Source organism: Podarcis liolepis (genome assembly GCF_965112155.1).
Source record: "Podarcis liolepis genome assembly, chromosome: 15".
NCBI lineage: Eukaryota > Metazoa > Chordata > Lepidosauria > Squamata > Lacertidae > Podarcis > Podarcis liolepis.
In genome coordinates this window covers 327288-340864 of record NC_139566.1, presented here as the reverse complement: position 1 = coordinate 340864, position 13577 = coordinate 327288, and the positions used below count along the sequence as shown (strand labels likewise).

The 13577-nt window shown below is 54.6% G+C and overlaps 2 protein-coding genes across 4 annotated transcripts in view; one reads left to right on the top strand and one right to left on the bottom strand.

The window, feature by feature from the left end:
- The window catches only part of LOC310694203 (uncharacterized protein), a 246994-nt gene that overhangs the window by 213888 nt on the left and 19529 nt on the right, over positions 1–13577 (bottom strand). The gene's annotated exons all lie outside the window — the stretch shown is intronic.
- On the top strand, positions 3082–12597 carry ISG20L2 (interferon stimulated exonuclease gene 20 like 2). 3 transcript variants are annotated; one of them, XR_014519576.1, is made up of 5 exons: positions 3082–3294; positions 4517–5381; positions 7326–7526; positions 9891–11882; positions 11918–12597. XR_014519576.1 is itself a non-coding variant. In XM_083477313.1 (4 exons), the coding sequence occupies exons 2-4, from the start codon at positions 4617–4619 to the stop codon at positions 9999–10001; spliced, it is 1077 nt and encodes a 358-aa protein (XP_083333439.1). In that variant the 5' UTR covers positions 3082–3294; positions 4517–4616; the 3' UTR covers positions 10002–12597. The 3 variants fall into 3 exon arrangements, 2 of the variants coding, with proteins under 2 accessions (XP_083333439.1, XP_083333438.1); XM_083477313.1 differs by having other exon boundaries at positions 9891–12597; XM_083477312.1 differs by lacking the exon at positions 3082–3294 and adding an exon at positions 3624–3711 and having other exon boundaries at positions 9891–12597.

Sequence of the window (13577 nt, the reverse complement as noted above, 5' to 3'; positions counted from 1 at the left end):
TTGTCCCACTGAGGCTCCCTTTTCAGACTTTCCCAATTTTTGCTGATGTCTTGTTTAGTGTTGAGTGTGAATTGTTGCTTCAATATTCCTGGGCCCGCAGGGGCCCTCAAAAATTCTCTGAAACGGCAAAAATGCCAAGCGCCAGGAAGACTGACGGCCGCTGCGCAGGCCCCCGGGGGGTGGCTGGAAGAATTCATCACAGCAGAGCTTAGATCTTGCCCGGTTCACACAGATGAAGTCCTGACCTTTCTGGCTCTTTGCCCATCGAGGGAGCGGCAACAGGTCCGCCTCGCTCTGAGTGTGTGGAACAGAAAGCATTGATTGCAGTTCATCTATAAAATGCAAGGGCAGGGGAAGAAAATTGATCCCTTTTGCACTGGAAGATGAACCTGCCTAATCTGCACTTTCCCAAACAATATGGGAACTGAAAATGCACTGAATCATAGAGTCAGAAGGGACCCTAAGGGTCATCTAGTCCAACCCTCTGCAGTGCAGGAACCACAGCTCAGAATGCCTGGCAGATGGCCGTCTGACTTATGCCTTCAAATGTCCACGACCTTCGGATGTGGCCTTTCCACTGTCAAACAGGTTTTAGTGTCAGAAAATTCCCAGATGGGTGGGGTATAAATAATAAAATTATTACTATCATTATTCCTAATGTTTAGATGGAATCTCGTTTCTTGTAATTTGAAAGAATTTGCACTTCCCAAAATTTTGAGGTATAGTTCTCCAGGCAAGCAATGTCTATATTAATAAACAGATTAGGGCAAATTGAGGATTTAAAATTCATCCATATTAGTGAAAATAGCATACAAAAGAATGTATTGCCTTCAGGAAAATTGCTTCGCAAAAAAATGTGTCTATTAGGCAAAATTGTACATTTTCCTATTAGGAGCAATTTGCACTCAGACATCGGTGACTTTTCATGGGCACTATAATTTAGAAAGGAAAACGATCTGCGTCCCCCTATTGAGGAAGACGAGGGGGCTGCTGCTCAGTTTGCTGTCCCAGCAGCCAGCAAACTTCAAGGTCACTCTTCTCATCTCCCTTACATTTTTTTAATCTGGGCTTGGATGAGACATCTCCTCCGACAGAGGGGGCTCTGCTTGGTCTCTGTGAGAAGACGCTGAACTGGGAGGTGGGGTGTCCTTTGGCCGGGTCAAGTAACGGGTCTTGTGCTCTCAAGTGTTTTCACTTTGCACCAGTCCTGAGCAGGTTGTAAATGTAGTATTGATGGGCACAGGCTGCCACCTCGTGGCTAAATGGCACATTGTGCAACAAATCCTATCCAGTACGTAATAGAGAACATGGATCCCCAGAAAGGGACCCTTCCCAATTTGGGAATACAGTGGTGCCTCGCAAGACGAAATCAATTCGTTCCGCGAGTTTTTTCGTCTTGCGGTTTTTTTCGTCTTGCGAAGCACGGTGTCGGAAAAGTTTTGGAAAAGCTTCAAAAATCACCAAAGTCTTCAAAAACCTCAAAAAAGGCTACCACACCGCGTGCTATGAGTTGCTCCTCGAAGTCAAGTCGCAACTGTATTAACGGTTTTAAGAAAAAGGAAACAAACTTGCAAGACATTTCTGTCTTGCGAAGCAAGCCCATAGGTAAAATCGTCTTGCGAAGCAACTCAAAAAACCAAAAACCCTTTCGTTTTGCGAGTTTTCCGTCTTGCGAGGCATTCGTCTTGTGAGGTACCACTGTAATAGAATAATAGAGTTGTAGAGTTAGCAGGGAGCCCTGCCAGCTGCAAGGCAGGAATTACAACTGAAGAATCCCTGGCAGACATTCAAGCTCTGCTTCACTACGTCTAATAAGGGAAAGTCAGAGGACGGTGATGCTTTTATTTGTACCCCACTCTGGTGAAGGGGAGCTGCTTGGTGATGATGGAGAGATGCCTTGTTTTTCTGAAATTAATATGTAACTTCTCATCTACTGAATCTGAGACTTTGAGAAATTTGTCTCATTAAAGTGATTAAAATATTGTAGATATTTGTTAGCATGTAACTGAGCTGTGTTGCAAAAGCCATGTGCAGAAGGGATCCTAGGGCATTACCTGTAGTTACAATGAAAGAGATTTGGTGTTTGTGGACACGTGTGTGTGTGTGTGTGTGTGTGTGACCACACATTGTTGTTGAGTCGTTTAGTGGTGTCCGCCTCTTTGTGACCCCCTGGACCAGAGCACGCCAGGCCCTCCTGTCTTCCACTGCCTCCCTCATGTTCATAGTTTCGAGAACACTGTCCCACCATCTCGTCCTCTGTCGTCCCCTTCTCCTTGTGCCCTCCATCTTCCCCAACATCAGGGTCTTTTCCAGGGAGTCTTCTCTTCTCCTGAGGTGGCCAAAGCATTGGAGCCTCAGCTTCAGGATCTGTCCTTCCAGTGAGCACTCAGGGCTGATTTCCTTCAGAATGGAGAGGTTGGATCTTCTTGCAGTCCATGGGACTCTCCAGAGTCTCCTCCAGCACCAGAATTCAAAAGCATCCATTCTTCGGCGATCAGCCTTCTTGATGGTGTGACCACGCATATCCCCGGTTATTTATAATGGCATTTCATCCCCCCCCTCAGCACCCTCCACAGCGCTCTCGCCCTCCATGAATCTGTCCCCTTTCAAGCCATCCAGACTCTTGTGGCAGGGAGTCCCCCAGTTTAACGATGCGCCTCCATGAATAGGAACTGTCCATTGTCTTTTACAGCGATGTTTTTGGAACGTTGTGAGGCGCCTTGAAGACTGACCACATTGGGCAACAAGAAGCGGAAACTCCACGGCCGCCTTTCCCAAGCTTGGCCCTCCAGCTGCTGTTGGACTACAACTCCCATCATCCCTCGCTAGCCGGACCAGCGGCCAGGGATGATGGGAACTGTAGTCAAATAACCCGCAGCCGGCGACCCCGCAGCGCCAGCAGCGCCAGCCTGCCTCCCCCTCGCGGCCAAATGGTACGACCCACGCGCTGGTTTGTGGGCGCGTCGTCATGGCAACTCCTGTCGTTCGCCCGCAGGTTTGGGCGGGGCGAGCATCCAACCAATGGGGATTCGGTGCCTCGCGCCTGCGCAGAAGCGACTGGCTAGGCCCATGAGGGGGCGCATGCGCTCTTTGCTTTGCCAGCAACTCGGCCCCGTTCGGCGGCCCGCCTTCCTTCTCGCCCCGAGAGAGACGGGAAGTCTCGCGAGAGGAGGAGGAGGAGGAGGGGAGAGGGAGGAAAGAAAGGAGCGTGGCGCGGGACCGGAAGTGGGACTGCCCCGCCCCCTGGCGGGCCTTTCCGGTTCCGGGCGAGCGGCCGCGGAGCCCCGGCGGCAGGTGAGGCGGGCCAGGCGGGCCGGACGGGGCCTCGGCGGAGGGTCCGGCGGGCCGGGAGGGAGGCGGGCGCCGGGCCTGCGGGCATCTCCGCTCCGGAGCCCCCGGGGACGGGAGTCCCGCTTCTCCCCGCCTCGGACGTCTGCCCCCCTTTGGACCCGCCGGGCTTAGACGAGGAAGGCTGGGAAGCGGGGCGGGGGGTTGCGCTGGATGACCTTTGGGGGCCCCTTCCCCCTCTCCCGGCCCCGAAGCCCCCGCCGGGCGGGCCTCCTTGGCGCACGTGGCCCCGAGCGCGGGGTTGGGGGGCTGCCTTTCCTTCCCCCCTCCCCGCCGAGGAGCCTGGTGAGCTCAGCCCATGTCACAAACCCCCCTCTCCAGCCCCGCCAGGCCAATCCCGGGGGCGCAGTGGGGCTGAGCCGGGTAGGTGGGGGGGAAGGGGGCGGGCAGGAGGGCGTCTCCTGGCTCCCACAGCAGGACCACCCCTTGGCCAGGCCGCCCCCCGGGGAGGCGGGGAGGGGAGGGGCTCTGCCATGGGACCCCAGCCATCCTGCTGCCTCCTGCCATCTGCCTGGAACCCGGAAGGGACCCCCAAAGGGCATCAAGTACCATCTCCTGCAGCGCAGCAGCGGGGAGTATGAGCGGGGAAGCCTTGCCCAGTGGATTTGGGAATACGCTTTGTCTCCAGTTGCTGCCTGGCCACTTACGTTGTTGCAGTTGTGGGAGGAGGAGCCTTCACAGTGGGTGCCAGGCTGGGGGAGGCTGGCACAGGGTGGCATTACACTTCCTGGGTGGGTGGGTGATGGAGGCCACCTTCACAAGAACAGGAACCAGGGAGGCTGTCCTGTATCAAGCCAGAGCAGCCGATTATTTTTCTGCGGTGACGGGCAGCAGGGGCTCTCCAGGGCTGCAGGCAGGAGTCCTTTTCCCCAGCCCTACCTGGAGATGAACCGCAGATACTCTGCATCTGAAGCAGGTGCTCTGCCCACCGAGCAGATAAAATGAGAACAGCTAAAAACATTGGGGGAGAGTCATTCAAAAACAATTAAACATTAAAAGAAGTGGCTCTGGACTGAGTTAACTAGGACCCCTGAGTAGCTCTGCAGTTTGATTTCCAGTCACCTCAGGAGCAAACATCCTGAACATAAGTCAGCGTGGCTGAGAACTTTGTGAATCCTCCCCCCAAATGCTGGAAATTCACCCTTTCCCTCCCCTCCTCTCTCCCCAGCCTTGTTAGCATGTGGACATGTCCAGCATCGCGCCCCTTGCGGCCTCTCTAGAGCAGCGCCCGCTTGCTGGCCTCTCCTCCTCGTGGTCCCGGTTCATCCATGGAGGAGGGCACCATGTCGGATCTCCTTCTCAACCTGGACACGTCCCTCCCTGCAAAGCCCAAGAAGGCCTCTGAGGGGAACCAGAAGCACCAGCGGTTCATCAAGCGCCGGCAGTTCCTGGAGCGGAAAGGCTTCTTGAAGCAGAAGCAGCTCCCGGGGCAAGCCCCGCTGCCCCGTCGGGATGCCTCTCAGAAGCACGGCGGGGCAGACTGCGAGCGGGACAGGAAGAGGCCGAAAGTGGACAGGAAGGGGGCGTCTGCCGGGCAGGACAGGAAGCCTCTGCGGGAGGACAGCTCGGCCCGCAGGACCAAGACATTCCGCAAGGAGAAGGCCGCCCGCGGGGCTAAGGACTCTGGGTCCCAGGGAGGCAATGCCTCTGGGGGTGCCACGGCCTCGAGCAAAGCAGGGAGCGCTGCGGGGGGCGGTTCCTCCGCGAGGCACAACGGGGCGCAGGCCAATGGGGCCGTGGGCGAGATCCGGAGGGTGGCCCTGCTGAGCGAGTTTGAGAGCGGGCTGTCGCCGGTGCTGCTGCCGCCCAAGCCCAGCAAGGTGGTGGCCATTGACTGTGAGATGGTGGGCACGGGCCCCGGTGGGCGCGTCAGTGACCTGGCGCGCTGCAGCGTGGTCAGCTACCATGGCGACGTGATGTACGACAAGTACGTGCGGCCGCTCAGCCCCATCACCAACTACCGGACGCGCTGGAGTGGCATTCAGAGGCACCACATGAGGAACGCCGTCCCCTTCAAGGTGGCCCAGAAGGAGGTGAGTGAGGGGGGAGATCTGGCAGCCTCTCAAGGGGAGCTTTTGGGGATCCCCCTGCCCCACACAAGGTTTTCCATTTACAGATAGGTAGCCGTGTTGGTCTGCCATAGTCAAAATAAAAAAATTCCTTCCAGTAGCACCTTAAAGACCAACTAAGTTAGTTCTTGGTATGAGCTTTCGTGTGCATGCACACGAAAGCTCATACCAAGAACTAACTTAGTTGGTCTTTAAGGTGCTACTGGAAGGTTTTCCATGTTTTCATTAAAACCAAGGCAGTCTGTATTTTTATTCTGGCATCTGGTTGAGGGTGGTGGACTAGAGGGGCCCTCCGTGGCCTGATCTAGCAGCTCTTCCTCTCTTCCTGTGGAACCCCAAGGTCCAGAGGCAGTCTATCTGGATTCCTTGGTTCTATGGGGTATTTGGCCACAGTGACAACAGAATGCTAGACTAAGAAAGGAGTCCTTTGGCCTCATCCAGCTGCAGGGCTCTTCTTTTATATCCTCTTATGGGTGAAGTAAGGGACGCGGGTGGCACTGTGGGTTAAACCACAGAGCCTAGGGCTTGCTGATCAGAAGGCCGGCGGTTCGAATCCTTGTGGCGGGTTGAGCTCCCGTTGCTTGGTCCCAGCTCCTGCCAACCTAGCAGTTCGAAAGCACGTCAAAATGCAAGTACAGTGGTGCCTCGCAAGACGAAATTAATTCGTTCCGCAAGTTTTTTCTTCTTGCGAGTTTTTCGTCTTGCGAAGCACGGTTTCCCATAGGAATGCATTGAAAATCAATTAATGCGTTCCTAGGGAAACCGCCTTCAGACCAGGTCCGGGGACAGTCTGTCCCCCGACCTCTTCTGAAGGCTGGGGGGGGGGGGACAAGGGCTTTTCTTTCCAATGCCAGCCTTCAGAAGGCTGTTCTGAAGGCTGGCGGTGGGAAGAAAAGCCCTTCTTCCCACCTCCCGCCCCGCAAGCTCCGGGGACAGGAGGGCTTTGCTGCCGACCACCAGCATTTTAAAAGCCCCTGCTGTCCCGGGGCGATTTTAAAATGCTGGCGGGCGGGAGCGAAGTCTCTGCTGTCCCGTGGAGATTTTAAAATGCTGGCGGGCTCCTGCCATAGGCGCGCGTCACCTCTCCAGCCGGGAGAGGGTCGCAGGGGGCTGCTTCTCTGCTGTCCCGGGGAGATTTTAAAATGCTGGGGGTCGGCAGCGTACGCTGTCCCGGGAAGGCAGGCGGGGGGGGGGGAGCAAAGACTTTTGCCCCCCCGCCGGCCTTCAGAAGAGGTCCAGGACCTCTTCTGAAGGCCGGCTGTGGGCGAAAGTCTTTGCTCCCGACCGCCAGCAATTTAAAACAGGTCCCCGGAGATTTCCCTATGGGCTTTCGTCTTGCGAAGCAAGCCCATAGGGAAATTCGTCTTGCGAAGCGCCTCCAAAACAGAAAACCCTTTCGTCTTGCGGGTTTTCCGTCTTGCGAGGCATTCGTCTTGCGGGGTACCACTGTAAATAAATAGGTACCACTCCGGCGGGAAGGTAAACGGCGTTTCCGTGCGCTGCTCTGGTTTGCCAGAAACGGCTTAAGTCATGCTGGCCACCAGCTCCTTCGGCCAATAAAGTGAGATGAGTGCCACAACCCCAGAGTTGGCCACGACTGGCCCTAATGATCAGGGGTTCCTTTAGCTTTATGGGTGAAGTGGGTCAGACTGCAGCTACGATGTCTTTGTGGGTCTGCATCCTGCTGTGCTTGACTGGCTACAGCAGGCTTCCTCAACCTCGGCCCTCCAGATGTTTTTGGCCAACAACTCCCATGACCCCTAGCTAGCAGGACGAGTGGTCAGGGATGATGGGAATCGTAGTCTCAAAACATCTGGAGGGCCGAGTTTGAGGAAGCCTGGGCTACCGGTTGAGTCTTGAGCTATTGAGCGCTGACTGATGACATCGCTACCCCTCCCTGCCTTTCAGATCCTCAAGGTCCTCTCTGGGAAGATCGTTGTGGGCCACGCCATCCACAACGACTTCAAAGCCCTCAAGTATTTCCACCCCAAGTCGCTGACCAGGGACACCTCGAAGAACCCTCTGCTCAACCGCAAGGCCGGCTTCCCGGAGAACGAGCAGGCCTCCCTGAAGCGCCTCACCAAGCAGCTCCTCCACAGGGACATCCAGGTAACACCCCCTGCCTTGTCCGCCTGCTCTCCCCCTTCCATCTGGCTCAGTGTTGCCCACACTGGCTGGCAGCCAGCTCTTTGGAGAAAGGCCCAGTGACCGTGTCTTGGCAGACTTCCTTTTCAAGAGTCTCTCCTCTTGGCTGGCTGGAGTTGTTATTATTTATTAAATGCATTGCTTGATTTTTCTTGCTGAAGTCAATTCAGTCGACACAAGATAATATCACCAAGGCAAATATCAGTAAACAAACCCTAAACAGCCATAAAAATGCCAAAAGTAGTTTCTTTCCCAAATAGGTTTTATCATAAACAATAGCAAATGCAATAAATAAAGAGTTGACTTCAGATATATCAGTGGTTCACTTGATGGAGGAGTTTAACAAACTGAAGCACATCGTCCTCTTTCTATGCTCCTCCTGATGGAAACATGCAGATGGGGACAGATACAGCCCTGCTTTAAGTCGTTTACATACTCTCTTCTCTTGTACAGTATATTATTTACTACAAAGCTCAATGACTAAGCTCTTTAGCAACTAAATGTCAGACTACTGGAACGAGGTCTGAGCACTGAACCACTGGCATATCACAAGTGGGCTCTTTGTTACTGTGTTTGCAGCTGCTCAAGATAAAATCTGTTGTGGGGGGGGGACTACTTTTGCCATTTTTATGAATGGATGTTTAGTGTTTGTTTACAGATATTTGCCTTGGTGGTCTTATCTTGTGTCGATTGCAGTAGTCATTGTATCACCGCCCTGTTCACTGTTTTAGAGGCAAATCAAAGCAGCGTGCAACCAAGTAAACAAGCAAAAACCCACATAGATCCATTGTTTTAAAAAAACAACTCATTAAAATAATGCATTAAAACAGATTTTAAAACACCCCACCCACCCTAAAAGGCCGAAGGCTGAGGACAAAGGCTGGTTAAAAAGGAAAGCTTTCGCCAGGCACTTAAAGGTACAGTACTGTATATAATGCAGGTGCCAAGTGAGCCTCCCTGGGGAGAGCATGAACTGGGAGATACCACAGAAAAGGCCCTGCTCCAGACATTGAGGAGGCTCTCAAAGAAGGGCCTCAGATGACAATTGCAGGGTCCAGGTCAGTTCATATGCATCATAAAGCACTCACCATTGCTTTCTTGAGCCTGGAGAGAAAATGGTTGCGGAAAATGACCAGGAGGAGCTTTTCCAAATCTGTTATCCGTGCAGTTTTTAGACCCGCCCCCCCCCCCCGACACAGCAGGAGCAGAGTAGCCCCTGTGGCTCCCTCCAGGTGGCTGCCACACTGCAGTTCCCATCACCCCTGCCCATTGGGCCGTGGTGGTACCAGGGCTGATGGGAGATGGAGTCTGGCAGCTTCTTGAGGGCCACTGAGGAGCAGAGGCCCCTGGCCTTGGAGGAGACCCTGGGTTTGGTTTAATATTGCACTCAGAGCGGCTCACAGTAGCAGCAGAAAAGAAGAGCAGATACTGCAATTGCTGCAAGCTCAAAACACAGGAGCATATAAATAAAGCAGGCAACCAGAGTAAATCTTTTGAAACAATGCAATTCTATAAATTTATAGTGAGCTGCAGGGTAAAGGTAAAGGGACCCCTGACCAATAGGTCCAGTCATGGCTGACTCTGGGGTTGCGGCTCTCATCTCGTTATGCTGGTCATGTGGCCAGCATAACTAAGCCGCTTCTGGCGAACCAGAGCAGCACACGGAAACGCCGTTTACCTTCCCAACGGAGCGGTACCTATTTATCTACTTGCACTTTGAGGTGCTTTCAAACTGCTAGGTTGACAGGAGCAGGGACCGAGCAACGGGAGCTCACTCCATCAAGGGGATTCGAACCGCCGACCTTCTGATTGGCAAGTCCTAGGCTCAGTGGTTTAACCCACAGCGCCACCCGCGTCCCTATTCTGCAGTATAAAAGGGACCGTTTAATCTTGTCCCCAAAGAGCAGAAGTTCCCTTGAGTGACTCCAGAGCCAAGCTGCTGTGCGCCTCTCTTTATCTGGACCACCTTTTCCTAGTATCATAGAATTGTAGAGTTGGAAGGGACCCACAGGGGTCATCTAGCTCAACCCCCTGTAATGCAAGCATCCCTGACCAGGGGGCCACCCAGCTTCTGTTTTGAGACCTCCAAGGAAGGAGAGCCCACCCCCTTCCTTCCGAGTAGGCTCTCACCCTCAGAAACTCTTTTCCTGTAACTTGAATCCCTCGGTTTGGGTCCTGCCCTCTGTCTTCCATGGGGCGGCCCCTGAGGTATTTGAAGATGGCTTTGTGGGGGGGAGGGGGTGTCCTCTCGCCTTGTGAGGGGTCAGAGAGACGTGACCCCTGCCCTCATTTTGCTCCTTCCTTCCTTCTTTCCTTACCCCCCCCCAGGTGGGGAACAAAGGCCACTCCTCAGTGGAAGACGCCCGGGCCACCATGGAACTGTACAAGGTGGTGGAGGACGAGTGGGAGAGGCAACTGGCCACCTCTCCTCAGGACTGACCCCCAACTCCAGTCGCCACCAAGCCTTGGAACCCGGAGCCGCCGGGGGAAGCCGACACTCCCCTCCCCGCCCCCCGAGCTGTTTGGAGGAGGATGTGGACGGGTCGATGGGGCGGAGGGAGAGGAGGGCCGGCAGAGTGAAGGAACTGACTGGGGGCGGGGGGGAGGAGGCAAGTGTGTCCATTACATCGCTTCCATCTGATGGCAGCCTTGCGTGTTCCTCCCCTTCCTCTCTGTAACGGTGCTGAGCCGCCTTCCCTCTCGGCTTGAAGCTCAGAGGGAGGGGGGGCCTCCTCACCCTCCCCGGCAGGGGGGCTTTCAACATGGTGCTATCCACTCCCCAGGCCCTGGCGGCTGGGGGGGTCGTGTGCGGTTGGAGTTGAGCGCCAGCCAGGCCAAGGTGCCCATCCAGTTGCCTCGGCCGGTGGATCTTTGGTGACCCCCCTCCCCGCCTCTGTGGTGGCACAGGGAGACTGGCTTCCTGCCCCCACTCTCCTAACAGGGCGGGGGGCACTCAGTTCCCTAGCTGGACTCCTGTGGGTCTTCTCTCTCCCTTGCCAGGTGATGGGAGCCCCCCCCCCGGCACTTGGTGGTCTTGAGCTCCCCTCTGCCGCCTCCTCCTCCTTGGCCCCACCCCCTCCCTCTGGGGTCAAGGAAGCCCCCCACTTTTCAGCCAGGCAGGACGGTGACCCCCTTGGGTTCTCGTTGGCGGGGGGATGTCTGTCTCTCCCTTCCCACTTTCTCCACATCCTTCATAATCTCTCATTATTATCTGTTTTCTGCTCTCCGCCAGCAGGTCCCCAGGTGGATTAGAGCAATGAAAAACACAAAACAGTTTGCAATCCCAGGAACATCCCCCTGTCCCTCCCCACTTTGGCCCCCTAAACTTAGAAGACGAAAACCCCCGGAACATTGACGCAGGAGGAGCAGGGCCTTCTGCCCTTATGGTCTCTTCCTGGTGGAGATGTGGGGCCGGGAGAAGGAATACAGTGGCACATGTGGGTTACAGACGCTCCAGGTTACAGACTCTGCTAACCCAGAAATAATCCCTCGGGTTAAGAACTTTGCTTCAGGATGAGAACAGAAATCGTGCAGCAGCAGGAGGCCCCATTAGCTGAAGTGGTACCTCAGGTTAAGAATGGACCTCCAGAACGAATTAAGTTCTTAACCCGAGGTACCACTGTATCTCTGTTCCCCTCGAGGGGAAGGGGGCGTTGTGCACCCACACCCACACACCCCGCCTTATGGCGCCCAGAGCCTGGGAATGCCCCCCAGAGAGGGGGGAGGCCCCGTGGGTGTTGGCCCACAGTGCCCCCTGCGAAGCACCCCTTTCTCAGCTCAGCAGGCCTTGGGGTCCTGGCTGGGACCAGGATGGGCAGGATCCTGCCCGGATGAGCCTTGCCTGGACTGCAGCTCCCATCAGCCGCAGCATCAGGGGCTTGTTCTGGCCCCAGAGCTGCAGCCTCCCAGGCTCCCAAGGGCGCCAGGTTGGCCAAGGGGTGATCTAGGGCACAGGGCTCTTTGCAAAGGGCAGGAGGGGGAGGCCCACCAGGCAGCCCCCCCCCCTTTCGGTTTGCAGAGGCTCCTCTTTCTCCCTCCCTTCCTCATAATAACTCCAGCTGCACAATCAGAATGAATGGAGCATTCCTGGAGCACAAAGTTCCCATCCTTGAAGAAACTACAACAGTAAACACTGGACACATTTTCTCATTCTGATGCTGAAAATTCCCCGGAACACTGTGACCCCCCCCCCTTGCCCCCCTGCGTCCCCAAAGTGGCTCCATCGCTGTGTCTTGGCCAGTGAGTGTCTCATTCTCCGTCACTCTCTGTCTTTTCTCTCTGGTGCTGTTTCCCACCAAGTGACCATGAAGCAAGAAGGTGGTTTTTGTGTGTGTGAGTTTTGGGGTACTGTGCAGACCTTGCTGTTAGTCGTGACGCAACGTGTGTTTGTGTGTGTGTGTGTCTTTCTGGGAAGAAGAGGGAGCCCCGAAGCACATTGCTTTTAATGAGATGCCAACAGTCGCTCTGAAAGAAAAGGTCTTAAGGCTTGTTTTCCCATCTCTCCCCATTTGCTTTCCCCCCCTGAGCCTTGGATGAAAAAAGACCAACTTTCCAGACGTCCTTCTCTCTTGCCTTTGGCGCAGCCTCTGTCCCTCCCGGGGTTTGGGTTTCTGTGCCCCTTCCTCCTGGGCTCTTGGGGACTCCCACAAAGGGGCGTTCGCAATCTGCCAAGTGGGCCTCCATGGAACTCCTAATTTATTTTAAACTTTATTGAACATTTTAAAAACGGTTGCCAAACGTATTGTCTTTTCCCCGCGGAAATCTTTGATGCAGATCCTTTGCAGCTCTCAGAAAGACTCCTCAAGCAGTTTTAAAGCGAGCATCTTTTTAAAACAAAGACAAAAATGGAAGAATAATTTTTTAAAACCACCCGCACGGGAAACAGATTTCCTACCCAAAAGCCCACACACACTCTGCAAAAAAAGAAACTCACTTATTCCATTTGTGTTAATGCTGGTAATTATGAAGGGGTGTGTCTTCTGTCTGTGCTTGGAATTGTTTTGTCTTTTTCTAAAAAAGTAAAATATTTCACTTACTGGCTTGAGACCTGTGTGCTTGCGTAGGCGTGGCAGGGGGAAGGGGCCTGATCCGAAGAGCCGCTGTATCTGAAGAACATGAAAAGAGCTCTGCAGCTGGATCAGGCCAAAGTCCACACGATGGACCCGAGTGTGAGAGCAGCGCTCTCCCTGCCTTTTCCAGCAACTGCCTCTGACATTGGAGGCAGAACATAACCCACCAAGGGGAGTAGCCTTTGATAGCCCCCTCCTCCATGAATTTGTCCAACCCTCTTCTACAGTTGGGGGCCATCACTGCCTCCTGTGGCAGGGAGTTCCACAGTTTGTGGGAAGAAGTCCTTTCTTTTCTCTGTCCTGAATCTTCACACGGTTCAGTGTGATGAGAGAGGGAGGAAAACCTTTCTCCCTGCATTCTCCATGTCGTCCTTACACGGCCCCACACCACCTGAAGGATTGCTACACAAAGCAGCATCATGGTTTTATTGAATTTTGGTTCATTGGTTTTCCGCTTCCTCAGCTCTTGGGAGCTTCCAGGAGGCCCCGAGGAGGTGGGGTGGGTGGCAGCCTCTGTGGGACCCTCTCCCTGGACACCCAAGCTCCTGCCATTCCAACCCCAAGCAGCCCCTTACGTAGCTCATGCAAGAGAGCTGCACCTTGAACCATCGAGTCCCAAGGCGCTCCAGGACAGCTAGTGATGCAGATGGCAGCCATGAAAAGAGCCAAGTTGCTTTTGCCTGCGAGTCCCTCCAGGGCTGGGCCCCGATCCTTCTGGCCAGAGGAGTGAACATCTCCCTGGAGAGATTGAACCTGCTCAACTAGAGGGATCAGCTTCCCTGAAGTGCAGAGGCAAAAGGGAAAGGCTCTTTGCAAGGCCTCTGGCCACCCACCTCCCTTTATCCAGAACCACAAGGACTAGAAGCCTGCTTTGTTTTTGGCAGAGGAGCTGTCGCCCTGCTCAGCCAGTAGCGGCTGTGGCTCTTGCACCCTGAGGGGTGTGCGT